The 14189-nt window shown below is 38.2% G+C and overlaps 1 protein-coding gene across 1 annotated transcript in view; it reads left to right on the forward strand.

Moving 5' to 3' along the window:
- C7 (complement C7) overlaps positions 1–14189 on the forward strand; it is a gene marked incomplete at both ends in the record, with an annotated part of 76459 nt that overhangs the window by 34910 nt on the left and 27360 nt on the right. Inside the window, 4 exons of the mRNA XM_080701629.1 lie at positions 2361–2531; positions 4684–4927; positions 9193–9303; positions 13820–13986. Of these exons, the coding sequence (XP_080557755.1) occupies positions 2361–2531; positions 4684–4927; positions 9193–9303; positions 13820–13986 (693 nt within the window). The remainder of the gene's footprint in view (positions 1–2360; positions 2532–4683; positions 4928–9192; positions 9304–13819; positions 13987–14189) is intronic.

Here is a 14189-nt window from a genome sequence, read left to right on the forward strand (position 1 = left end):
GTGCTCCAAGTCTGATGCACAGACTGAAGTGTGGCAAAGAGCAAGCCTGAGAAGCTTCACGGCGTCTCCCGGATCTGGTCAGGAATGTACTTCATGATACACATATTTTAAAGAGAGACCCCAGATACACATCAGATGATCAAAAGAAGGCATGTTATAAAGGCATCTGTAACTAATGCTAAATTATCTGAGCCTCTGATTCCTTTATTGGCCTGAAGACTGAGATTTCTAAATCTAACTTAACTGGGATTAATTTGGGTGATGATAAAAATAGCTTACATATTTAAAACCTTTACATATGAAGCACTATTCTAATGTGCTTTTATTGGTGCATTATAGTCTCACAGTCTCACATCATAATGTAAATCATGTTGACAATGATATACATGTACACAGTACTTGGTGACCTCCCACACCTCTACCTCTCCATTTACCTTCTTCCTCATACAGAGTACTGAGATCTTATTGATCTCCAGAGGGTCTGAACTAGTTTGTAATCCCACCAACAGTGTAGAAGAGTTCCTATTTCCCCACGTCCTTACCAATATTTATTGTTATTTTATGATTTCCATTATTATTGGGGTTAGATGGACTCTCAGTGTAATTTTGATTTGCATCTTCCTGATTGCTAATGATGTTGAATTTTTTTTCATGCGTCTATTGGCCATTTGTATCTCTTTTTGTGAAGTATCCAATTCAGTTACCCATTTCTTGATTGGATTTTTTTTTAGTGTAAAGTCTTTAAAGTTCTTTGTATATTCTAGATATTAGTCCTCTTTCAGAGAGATAGCTAGCAAAGATATCCCATTCTGTGGGTAATCTCTTTAGACTCTTGATGATCTTTTTTTTTGTGCAGAAACTTTAAAAAGAAATTATGTGATGTCACTCTTTGAGACTACTGAGTAGATTGGAGGGTGGTAGGCCTGAATCAGCCCTCACTAGGTCAAAAGACAAAGAGATGTCAGATTCAAAGCCAGCCACGCTGGCTTAAGAGACCCTGTTTCCAAATAAAAAAGTGTAAAATAGGTCTGGGAGTGTAGCCCAGAGGTAGAAGGGCTTCCAGGAACCCCAGTACCACACACACACACACACACACACACACACACACACACACACACACACACACAGAAATGCAATAAGTGTGACAGGAGAGTTTCCAATTTGAATATTTATGTAGAATAGATATTTATACATACATTTATAGATACTGTGGGAGGGAGTCTCATTGTCTGTCCCCCCCGATGGGGGTTGATAGGCATTTATGATAAATTCACTGAGTTTAATTAAAAAAAATCAAGAGCTTTTGGCATGAGGATTCTCTTAAAAAAAAAAAAATCAGCAACTCTGTCAATACCAGAGCAGCCAGTAGTTACATGGTGTGATCACCTGATGGCTTCAGTTGCTGGATATCTCTTTTAGATAGAATATGTTATCACCATGCCTTCTGCTGATACTTCCAATATTTGTAATAGTTGCTACCTTCCCATGGACACTTTATTTTGACATCTGATATAAAGTAAAATAAAGTATAAACAAATGATTGTCTCCCCTGTGAAAGCTAGCACTGTCGCTTCTCAGACATGTGACTAATCTATGGTCTGCCTTAAATTCTTTTGGGATCTCTTTTTAAAATATCATTTAGCAAAAAAAATTGAATTTTAGCATTCATTCAAGTCAAATAGAATTAGAAATTTATTTTTAATTTTTTTATTTTTTGCGGGTCTGGGGATGGAACCCAGAGGCATTTGACCTCCAAGCTACATCCCCTGCCCTAGTTTTTATTCTTCATTTTGAAACAGGGTCTCACTGAGTTGCAGAGGGCCTCACTAAGTAGCTGAGGCTGTCCGCGAACTGTGATCCTTCAGTCTCAGCCTCCCAAATGCTGGGATTACAAGTGTGCACCACCACGCCCGGCTTAGAATTAGAAATTTGGATCCACCGTAGGATCACATATAATATTCCAAAACAGTCTAAGTAATCAAATTGTTCAACTCACTGATTTGTGTCTCTGTTCCCCTCTGTGAGATGGAGAACCAACAGTCAAATGTCTTGCATTTCTCTGAGTTTTGCTTTGTTAATTTGCTCACTTCTAGTATAAATGCTGACATTTCAGGAAATAGGATATGATTTGTGAATCAATTAGGGTTGGCATTATTAATACTATGTCCTTTCCTTTTACTCTTACAGGCCTGAGCTTGATTAGAGTCACAGTTGTTCTGTCTCAATGCATAGCTTTTTTTTTTTTTGGGTAGGGGAGACTTTGAAGAAATACCCATGTTAATGGATCCATGATAAAACTAACTCTAGTATATCCACGGCCTCAACTTGGTTATAGCAGAATTTTCTCATTTTCTTTGTAGGTGAAAGTGAATAACGATTTTAATTATGAATTTTACAATAGTACTTGGTCTTATGTAAAAGAAACATCGACTAAACATACCTCATCTAGTAAAGGACGCTTCCTTTTTATGTCTTCATCATCATCTTCACAGAGTTATACTTCAAATGTCAATGAAATTCATAAGGAAAAGGTTAGTATGGAATATCAGCTAACATTGCCATAGTTTACTAGTTTTGAATATTGCTAACAACAACAAAAGTGCATTTACCGAAAGAATCAGCTTTCCTATTTGAGACAATAGAATCTCTGTTAAGAGATAATATATCTCTTTAAAGATAAGGTATTGCTGGGCGCGGTGGCACACACGCTTGTAATCCCCGCGCTTGGGAGGAGGAGACAGGAGGATTGCGCAGGTTCGAAGCCAGCCGCGCTGGCTTACGAGACGCTGTTTCAAAATATAAAAAAATAGGTCTGGGAGTGTAGCCCGGAGGTAGGTGGGCTTCCAGGAACCCTAGTGCCACACACAAAAATAATAATAATAAATAAATAAAGATAAGGTATTGTCTTGTTAATTCTCTCTGGAAAAAAAATTGTGTGTGGTACTGGGGTTCCTGGAAACCCTTCTACCTCCAGGCTACACTCCCAGACTTATTTTAATTTTTTATTTGGAAACAGGGTCTCTTAAGGCAGTGAAACTGGCTTCGAACCTACGTGATTCATCTGTCTCTGCCTCCCAAGCATGGGGATTACAAACGTGCGCCACCATGCCTGGCTATTTATATTTTTTGTTTTGTTATTAAAGTATTAGTTGTGATTTGAAATTATTAAATAACTTATCTTGAAATATTCTATCTTAAATTATCCTAAACTTCTCATTTATAATTTTTGGTGCTACTGTTTTAAGTGTTATATACAGTATAAAATACATGATAAATGCTTATGCTATTGGTAGTCTATTTATTTATTTATTTATGTATTTATGTATTTATTTATTTATTTTAGAGGTACCAGAGATGGAGCCCAGGGGCATTCTACCTCTGAGCTACACCCCCAGCCCTATTTTTTAGTCTTTTATTTTTATTTATTTATTTTTTTATTTGATGGTACTGGGGATGGAACCTAGGGGCATTCTACCTCTGAGTTACACCCCCAACCCTATTTTTTATTCTTTATTTTGAAACAGGGTCTCACTGAATTGCGAACAGCCTCACCTAAGTAGTGGGGCAGGCCGTGAACCTGCAATCCTCCTGTCTCAGCCTCCCAAATGCTGGGATTACAAATGTGTACCACTATGCTTGGCTCAGTCTTTTATTTTAGAAACAGGGTCCCACTGAGTTGTGAAGGGCCTTGCTAAGTAGCTGAGACTGTCAACGAACCACAATCCTCCCCTCTCTGCCTTCCACATGCTGGGATGGTAATTCCAGAATTACAGAGTTTGTTTGCTTGGTTTAGAGCCTTCTTAGAAAATATACAAAGCTAAAAGATTATAAAATTACCTTATTACTTTTGAGATACCCAAATTTTTCATCTGAGGAGTATAATACTTAATTTTAGATACTTTGTCATTTTTAGATTCTAAGACTTTCATATTGGAAAACCAGAACAGTTGAAATGGATTGTACTAATTGATATATGTTTACTGTAGGAGAATGTATCAGCCCAACATTACTAACAATTTGAATATTTCATCTCATTCTTAAAGTCAGTAGTTGGGCTAATAAAGCATACAAGGAAGGTATAGGAATACTAATTTTATTTGTTCTATGATTAAGAAGCTGACTGTGGGAACACTGAGTTGTTAAAATATTTCTAATTTCTATTTATGTGGTTCATAGAGCGAGCATTTGATATAAGGTAAGTTTGCCTTGGATCTTAAAAAAAATCCTTAGAAAATGTTTAAAAGACCTCATTAGAAAGTAGTTTAACATATAAATACCTCACTACAAGAGACAAATTACTTAATCATCTTTCTCATAAGTCATGGTCAAGATGTGGACCCTAGGGATAAGTCATTTTAGATACTTATTTATGAGATTATTAGCAGTGGATTCAGTTGATTTTTTTCTAGTTGAGGAGCACATAGCAACTTGGGGTTTCAGAGGTCATATATAAAGGAAATTATATTATCAACCAGATATCTTTTTATTTGAGACTCCAAAATTCCTTAGATTTTTTTGATGAGTGTAGGTCCAGAAGAGGCCCCTTCATACATAAAATATAGAAATTCATATAGTCTGGGTTGATTGGAGGTGGTGGTCGATGAAGGCATTGGACAGGAAAATATTTTCATTATCTTTTTATCTTTTACCTAAAACACCTTTTCCTCTTCCTTCTCCCCATAGAGTTATCAGTTGCTGGTTATTGAGAACACTGTTGAAGTGGCTCAGTTCATTAATAACAATCCAGAATTTTTACAACTTGCTGAGCCATTCTGGAAAGAACTCTCCCACCTCCCCTCTCTGTATGACTACAGTGCCTACCGAAGATTAATTGACCAGTATGGGACACATTATCTGCAGTCTGGATCCTTAGGAGGAGAATACAGAGTTCTGTTTTATGTGGACTCAGGAAAAATCAAACAAAGTGGTACAGTATTTTAAAAAGTTATTATTTAAAAGTATTTTAGGGCTTTCCATGGGGGGAAATAACAAGTAGTTAATTTAAACTTTTGGGCTTTAAAATGTGACAGATTTAAATTGCGAAGGAGTTCAAAATTGCAAGAATCTGTTATATGCTACTCAAAATCGTACATAGCTTAAGAAATGTCTGCCTACTCTTTTCAATAATACCCAAAGTCAAAGCACTATCTTTATGGGCTCTCTAGTGGGTGTTGGATTTTTAGAATACTTTATAACATTTCCCATTTTACGATAATATTTCTTGAGGAAAACAAAATGAGGAATTTTCTGACATTCCAGAAATCAAAATATTTCAAAAAAATATTTACCTTTGATCTTTATCCCTCACAATTTCTCTTTGGCACTTTTATTGGTGCGATTCAAAGTGACATGTCAACACATGCATGCGTCACTTGGTGTATTTACCTGTCTCCCACGCTATTTCCTGTTCCTCTCTCCTCATACGTGTTAGTGAGATTGGACATATCCTATTTGAACTGTTTTCTTCCTCAAACTTCACTTTCCCCTACCCACTTCCTATCCCTGTTCACTACTCTACTGGCTTCTCCCCTCATTTGACTGAAGTTCCCTTTGTCTCCTATTTTCTCTCTAGCTTCTGCATCTGAGAGGAAACATATGACCTTTGACTTTCTGAGATAGGCTGATCTCACTCTCAATAATCTCCAGTTCCATTCATTTTCCTTCAAATGACATATTTTTTGTGTGTGTGGCACTGGAGATTGAACCCAGGGGCATTCTACCTCCGGGCTACACCCCAGCCCTATTTTATTTTATTTCTGAAACAGGATCTCACTTGGTTGATGAGAGTCTCACTATTTGCTGAGGCTGTCTTTGAACCTGCAATCCTCTTACCTCAGCCCGGCTATAATTTTGTTCTTTCTGACTCAGTAAAATTCTATTGTGTGTATGTACTACATTTTCATTATTCATTCATCTGTTGACAGGTACCTAGGTTGGCTCCATAATCAGGCTATTGTGAATTATACTGCTATAAATATGGGTATACATATTTCATTATTGTATTCTAACTTGAATTCTTTTGGAAAGACACCAAGCAAAATCACTTGCATTTAAAAAAAAATATCTGTGAACTGGGCATGGTAGCTCATTCCTGTAATCCCAGTTCTTGGGTGGCTGAGACAGGAGAATCACAGGTTCAAGACCAGCCTCAGCAACCAATTGAGACCCTGTTTCAAAGCAAAAAATAAAACAGGACTAGGGTTGTAGCTCAGAGGCAGAACACCCTTGGGTTCAATCCTTAGTACTAAAACCCAAAAATGAATCAGCACAAAAGAGTGCTTTGAATAGTACAAATTTGCTTACCACCTGGTCATTGTAACAGAAATAAATTTATATTTATTTGATTCCTTCTTCAGGATAGGTGAGTTGTATTGTTACTAATAATCCTCATTATCCCTTATACGATGGACACTATGACCCCTGTCTTATAGACGAGAGAGGGGGGGGGAGAGAGAGAGAGAGAGAGAGAGAGAGAGAGAGAGAGAGAGAGATGAGAAAAACTCGGTACTATGATGTGATTTATCCAAGGTCACATCGACCTTAAGGAGGGTATCTAAACCCAGACTAACTGGCTTTGTGGCCATCCTAGTTTGATTCCTATGCTCTGTTTCTTACTCTATTGCCTGATTCCTTTTGGAAGCACTCAATTCATGCTTTGTGGGCATTAAGTTGAGAGGAAGAGGATCTGTACCATTTGCCCAGACATGTGCCTGGTGACTTAACATCTGCCTTTTCTCTCCAGAGACTTTATTTTTTGGTGGTACTGGGGTTCCTGGAAACCCTTCTACCTCCCGGCTATACTCCCAGACCTATTTTATATTTTTATTTGGAAACAGGGTCTCTTAAGTCAGCGAGGCTGGCTTCGAACCAGTGCAATCCTTCTGCCTCCGCCTCCCAAGGGTGCAGATTACAAGCTTGCGCCACCATGCCCGGCTCCAGAGACCTTTTTGTTCTGGCTTACTGATATGCTAATTGAAACCCTCTCCTTCCTGATTTTGACCTACACCTGATGCCCACACATCCTTCTTAAATCCAAATGAGCACTGCAGGGCTTTCTCTTTGGGAAAAATTGTGTTGCTACTTTGAAGAAGACTAAGACTTCTTACATGAGGCTCAGAAAAGACTTTTCTAGCTTTTCCTTATGTGTGAACTATAATTTTTTTCTGTGATTCCATTGGACTATTTTTTTTGTAGTTTTCTATGAAATAAAATTCAACTAGAATCTGAATTTTTCTAATCTCCCAAATTGAAATTGAGTGTACCAGCGTGGTTTTTTTTTTATAGCAAAGACAGAGGTATTATTTATTTGGACAATCAATCCAGAAAGTGGCTTGATCTAAGTTCAGTTTTACCCCTTACCTCACCCTATTTTTTATAATACTTAAAAGAAATGGCAAAGATTTTATAAAAACTTTCCCAAATGGCAATATTTATTTTTTGAGTAAAATTTTTACTCTTGAGCTGTTTGTTTTTCTTTAAGTACTAATTTAAATATAATTAATGCTTCTGATATATAATTTATTATCCTAACTGTTCTTTAAGAACTATTGAGCCAGGCGTGGTGGCTCACGCTTGTAATCCCACCATTCGGGAGGCTGAGACTGGAGGATTACGCTTTGCAGACAGCCTCAGCTACTTAGTGAGGCCCTCTGCAACTCAGTGAGGCCCTGTTTCAAAATAAAGAATGCAAAATAGGGCAGGGGGTGTAGCTCGGAGATCAGATGTCTCTGGGTTCCATCCCCAGACCCACACACAAAAAAGAACTATTGAAACCAGATAATTAAAGTTAGAGGACTACAGGGATGCATGCATACATTTATAGCAGCACATTCACAGTCAAATTATGGAACCAAACCGCATGTCTGTCAACAGACAAATGGATAAAGAAAATGTGGTGTGTATACACAATGGTATATGCTCAGCCACTAAGAACAAAATTATGTAATTTGCAGGAAAATGGATGGAACTAGAGAATATTATGCTATGTGACACCAGCCAGTCTCTGAAAGTCAAGCTTCATATGTTTTCTCTTATATGTGGAAGCCAGAATGAAAACAGAAAACAAAGGGACTCCAGTCAGATGAGGAGAGAGGCCAGTAAAATAGTGGAAGGGGTTGGGGGATGGGAGTGGAGAGGGGGAAAATGAAATGTGTGAAAGGAAACTGTTCAAATAAGGTTACATCCATATATGAAAGTATTACTACCAATCTCACTAATATGTATGGGGAGGCAAGTGGGAGTGGGGTGTAATATGAAGGAATTATACCCAGTAATGTGTGCATGTATATATATATATCACTTTGAGTCTCACTATGATGCATAACTACAATGCACTGGTAAAGATTATATATATTTGTGTATGTATATATGTATGTATGTATATAATGTGTGTATATATAATGTAATGTGTGTGTATATATATATATATATACACACACACACATACACACACACACACATACACACACATACACACACACACATTATACTATTAAAGTTGGTTGGGGATATACCTTAGTGGTATAGCAGCTTGCCTAGCAAGCATGAGGCCCTAGGTTTAATTCCTAGTATAAAATAAGAGCAATATATTTCCACACTTTATTATTTTCCATCCTAATTTAAAAATGCCTTGGTAAAACCCTATTTTATCTCTTTGGTAATGAGTAGAAATTGGCACATTCTTTTTTTTTTTGTGGTACTGGGAATTGAACCCTGGGGCATTCTACCTCTGATCTACAACTCCAACTCTATTTTTGAAACAGGGTCTTGCTAAATTGATGAGAGTCTCACAACTTGCCAAGGCTATTCTTGAACCTCTTGTCCTAGCCTCCCAAGTACTGGGATTGGTTATGAATTATGGGACAAAGTTAGGAACCACACTTGACAAAGATGGAGATGCTGAGTCAGTAGCCCTAGGGGCTGAGGGATTAATTAGTATAGAACCAGAATCCAGCCTTCAAAGTCCTCATTGGTGGGCTCTATTCTCCTGTTCATTTATCTGTTTCCTGTCTAAGAAGCAGACTGTGATAAGGTGAAAGATGCCAGTCTTTGAGATGTTAAATTTCTTCTCCCTCCACTGTTTTATTTGGAAAGCACAGCCTCTTATTCCCTCTCCCATACCTCGCTGCACCCCAAGGGAGGTCTTCCATGAAGGTGGGACTAAGCACATCCCCTCTGCATTTCCCTATCCAGGCTCTGGCTCAGGAGAACAGAAGATGTGCTCGGCCTCCAGTTTCCGTTTCCTGTTTTCATCCTCAGAGCAGAAATGCAAGGAATTGGAGGAAGCTTTAAAATCAGGTTCAGGTAAATGAGAAGGGAGAAATTTGTATTGCAAGCTTAATTTCACTCTGTCTCTTTGCTGATTAATTATTGATTTCCAAGGGCTTTGGAAGTGCTAGCAGGTGTTCTACTTTGTGTCTTTCAGCTACTTGGTTATTTTTGCCTCTGCTCTCTCTCAAGTCATGACATTGAGCCGTCACACAGGTTGGCCTCTCCTCTGTTTTGTAAATATGTTCTCAGTGTATACCACTTTTCTCCCTGATGGCAGTTGGCAAACAAGTCTAGAAAAGTGACACCATCAGGGGATGGTCAGTTCTACCTTGTGATGAAGATATTTGGTAGAAGTAAGGTTTCTCATGAATGCTGCTCATGGTGGAGAGGGTGGAAAAGGTGGTGTATCACTCTTGGAGTAACTAAAAGGCTGATTTAGCTTCTGTGGGTACCATGTTAAGAAGTTTGGATTTATCTGGATGTGGTGGCACATGCCTGTAATCCCAGCAATTTACTAAGACCCTGTTACAAAATAAAAAAATAATAAACAGAATTGGGGGTTTTGCTCAAAAGTAAAATGCCCTTAGGTTAAATTTCTAGTACAAAAAGTATAAAAAGTTTGGGTTTTTATCCTGATGCCTGTAGGTTACCATTAAATGATTTAATAACACTCCTGCTATGCCAGTACTTGGGGGGCTGAGACAGGAGGATTGCAGTATCAAGACCAACCTCAGCAACTTAGAGAGACCCTCCACATCTTAGAGAAACCGTTTCAAAATAAAAAATAAAAAGGGCTGGGGGGTGTATATCAGAGGCAGAATGCTTCTGGGTTCAATTCCCCACTATTTAATAAAATATTTAATAAAGGAAAATTTTAAAGAAGTGATTACCTAAGTAACATTATAGAGAAAAATGAAGAATGGAGAAGAAATTATCTGTGAAGACAAAAAAAAAACAGAAAATATGAGAAGTCAAGGAGAAGGGAGAGGTCAGCAGAGAAAAATACTACAAAGAAGTCAAGTTAGATAAGGAAAAAATAGCTGTTGAATTTGGAGGTCAAGACGCAACTACTGCGGGAATGGGAGCGAGCCTCGAGTGCCTCTTGTGAGACAATGGCCCGAGCAGCACTGCAGCTTAAATGCTCCTGGGTGTTGGTAGAAATTGTAGTAAAGAGAAGACTGACTCAGGAGCTGTGATGGTCAATGAGGAAGCGGGATTCTCAGGGTGTTGGCAGATGTCTGCAAAGGAGGAGGACGACAGAGGAGGGAACCAGGTGGATGCACTCATTAGCTTGCCTCATTCATCAGCTGTTCACAGGATCTGTAGCATGGGCCAGGATTTGCTCTAGGCACTGGGGACACTCAATGGGCATGCCAAAGAACTTATCTTCAGGGAGTTGACATGACAAGAGGAAAGATTTTTGAAAGAGGTGGGAAAACAATGTTCTGGGCAGAGGAAAGATAGAAACGGGAGTGCTGGAAAGAGGTTGCCATCAGTTATTAGCTAGCTAGGCTGGACATTGCAAGCTGCTTCCTGATTGCGTCTTACTTTGCATCTAACAGACATGTAACGCTTATGTGCTCGACACAATTTTAAATGATTATCCAACATAACCAATACAGGCAGGGACACTGTGGCAGAGGAAGGTTGTCCCAGATCACAGCTGAAAGGAAGAATCGGACAGTTGAACTGGGTGTAACGGTACACACCTCTAATCCCAGTACTTGGGAGGCTGAGGCAAGAGGATCGCAGGTTTCAGGACAGCCTCAGCAATGTACAGAGACTCTCAGCGACCCAGTGAGACACTATTTCAAAACAAAAATTAAAAAAGAGCTAGAGATGTAACTCAAAGGTAGGATTCCCCTGGGTTCAATACCTAGTACTAAGAAAAAGAGAAAAGAAAAGAAAAGAATCAGACAGATGATGGGAATGCGTGGGATTTGGCTTCATAATCCGGGCTCTTCCCTGGCACATCGTGACAGAAAAAAGAGCCAGAACAGAGCCTCTTAATATATCCCTCAGGTATGGAGAGGGAGGCCTCAGGCTTAAAAATAGCAGAAGACACTGATTTCTTAGACTCTGTACTTCTTAAACAGATGTGTCTGGTAAGGCAAATATTCACAAACTTTAGTATCCTGAGAATCACCGGGGGAAGCGCACTGAAGTGCTGACTCCAAGTCTCATTCTCTCAGGTGTTCTCTCGTAGATCGTGTTTGGGGCTCAGAAACACACATTCCAGGTGGTTGTGTTTCAGTCGTTCAGGGCCTGGACTTGGTGATACACTGCAAAAAAAGGGCAGCTCTTTGCATATTAAGAAAATAACTAATAATCAAGACAAGAAAGCACTCAGATAATTTATTAAAAATACCAGGCAGGCTTTGATAATTTTCTATTATAAAAGTACAATGTGGTCATTTCATGAAATTTCAAAATTTGGAGGATTATAAAAAAGGATATAGAAATCACTCAAAATGCATTTGGTAAGAGAGAATTTCAAGCCATGAGCTGTTGAAAATCAGTTACAAACAGAGGTAAAAAATATTTCTAAAATTATGAGACACATAAATGGGAAAAAGAATTCAATTAGCATTCAAACTTCAGTTTTTATGTGTGAGGCATTGTATTCCCATTAAATAACAGTATTTTGTTTTCTTTTATTGTTAATATACCAGATGCAAGGTCTATTTTCCCCATTTTAATGTTTTATTTTTACAGCTTAATGCACAGTTATCTTGATAACTGAAGATGTGTTAAGGCTGTTTGATAGTATTAAGAAATGGTTTTTCTGATTGTAATTGGAGTTACTTTTATGAAAGTTTTGTTGAACCAGTAAGACTGCCTTTATGCATCTATCATTTCAGGATTGTTGGTAACCTGGGTATAATGCTCCCACATAATCCTGCCTCCCTGTATTTCCAACAAGGTCCAACTCACATTCATCTTAATACATCCGTACTTTTGGTAATAACATCCAAAGTTGGATATAATGGGGATTGATTATTTTCATCTCAAGTATTGGCAGGCGAAAAGTGTATGCAAGCATACATGCATGCAGCTCTTGGTGTGACTCCCTCCACGCCTCGGATGGCTCCCCACTCCTTTTTCTTGGTACACGCTAGTGAAACTGGTAGCAATACATTGTTGTACTGCCAGAACATTGTTTGAACTGTTTCCTTTCTTCGAATCACTTTTAATACTTCTGTTTTTGCCTGGCACAAAGTTTTGGTAGAGAGACTTTACACTCCCCCCCCCATTTCTATTTAATCAGGTTGAAAAAATATTTTTTCTTGGAACTGTCCTTCTCTGCCCAGCAGATAGGCAGGTACTGCTCTCTGTGGGGTCTTTTCCTCATTGTTTGGTTTGGTATTTTTCTTTTCATGCATCCTAACAGTCTTTTTAATTTGTATTTTCTAGGATGCTTATGGTAGAGCTCAGCCTTCAACCAGTCTTTTATTTTTTTTCATGTGCTCATAACTTTCCTTCCTTCAGATCTTGTGGCAATCTGAATGCTATCCATAGAGATTACAGTGTGACCCAATATATTCACTTTGTGGTATGGCAACAGCTGCAGAGCCTCAGGCGCAACCTCTGGGGTGCATATACATTTTCAATTTTTGGTGTCAAAGATCCATAAGCTGACTCGACACAGTCTGAAACGGAAAAGTCCCTCTAACATTTTATTGCCAAAATTTTCAAATATATGGAAAAGTTGAAAGAACATAGTAGTTAATACCCTCTATATCCATCTCTTATATTCAAGTTATTAATTTCACATTTTGCTACATGTATATCTACATATAATTGCAACATTGACTTATTATTTAGCATTATAGAAATATTTTATACTTAAAATATTTATAATATTACTGAGCCATTTAGAAGTACTTAAGACATCATACTTCAGCATACATACATGTGTCTTTTAGGAAGGGAATTCTTCTGAAAAACATGGTACTCTTATCATACTAAGAATACTGACAGCATTAACAATAATTTCCTAGTATCATCCACTGTCAGGTCACAATTTTCTTGTCTTTTTTTTCCTCTAAAAATCACCTTATTTTTTTTAGAGCCGTTCTATATTTGCAGCGCAGCCCAAAGGAAAGTATAAGGCTTTGCCATACACTCCCTGCCCACGTATGCATGCAAAGTGACCCCCACTAGCTGCATTCCCCACCAGAGGGGCACATGTGTTAAAATTGATGAATCTACATTGACACATTATTACCGCTCAGCCCTAGTTAACATTAGGATTTGCTCTTGGTATTGTACATTTTATGGGTTTTGACAAATGTGTAATGACACACATCTACTAAGAGTATTGTACAGGAGAGTTTCATTGCTCTAAAAATTCTCTGTTCTTTATTGGTTCTCCCTCCTGGCCACCACTCTTTTTTAAACTGTTTTCATGGTTTGGTTTTGCTTTTCCCTGGATTTCATACGTTTGATGTGTCTTTAAAAATCTTGATGAATTTCTTACTCACGGTTTGTTCTTATTTTCATTTTTTGTGTGCGTTCTGACTGATTTCTCTTGCTTCCTCCCGTGTAGGGACCCAGAGCAACGTGTTGCGAGGAGACCCATTTGTCAGAGGCGGAAGTTCAGGCTTCATCTCTGGCCTTAGTTTCCTAGAACTGGACAATCCTGCCGGAAACAAAAGGCGATATTCTGCCTGGGCACAGTCTGTCACTAATCTCCCTCAGGTCATACAACAAAAGGTATATGATGCTTCGTCAAAGCAGTAAGAAGCAGTATGTTTATTTGCACTGGGAAAATGAGATTCAATTAAGGTGGTTAAGCAGATACCTGTAATTAGTGTTTTCTGGATCCCAATTATATTTTATATAGTAAGATGAATGCATACATAATAAGAAGAAACAGGAGGTATATTCTCTGGTATGTTCATATTTTATTTGTAAAG

This window comes from Muscardinus avellanarius (genome assembly GCF_963383645.1).
Source record: "Muscardinus avellanarius genome assembly, chromosome: 1".
Taxonomy (NCBI): domain Eukaryota; kingdom Metazoa; phylum Chordata; class Mammalia; order Rodentia; family Gliridae; genus Muscardinus; species Muscardinus avellanarius.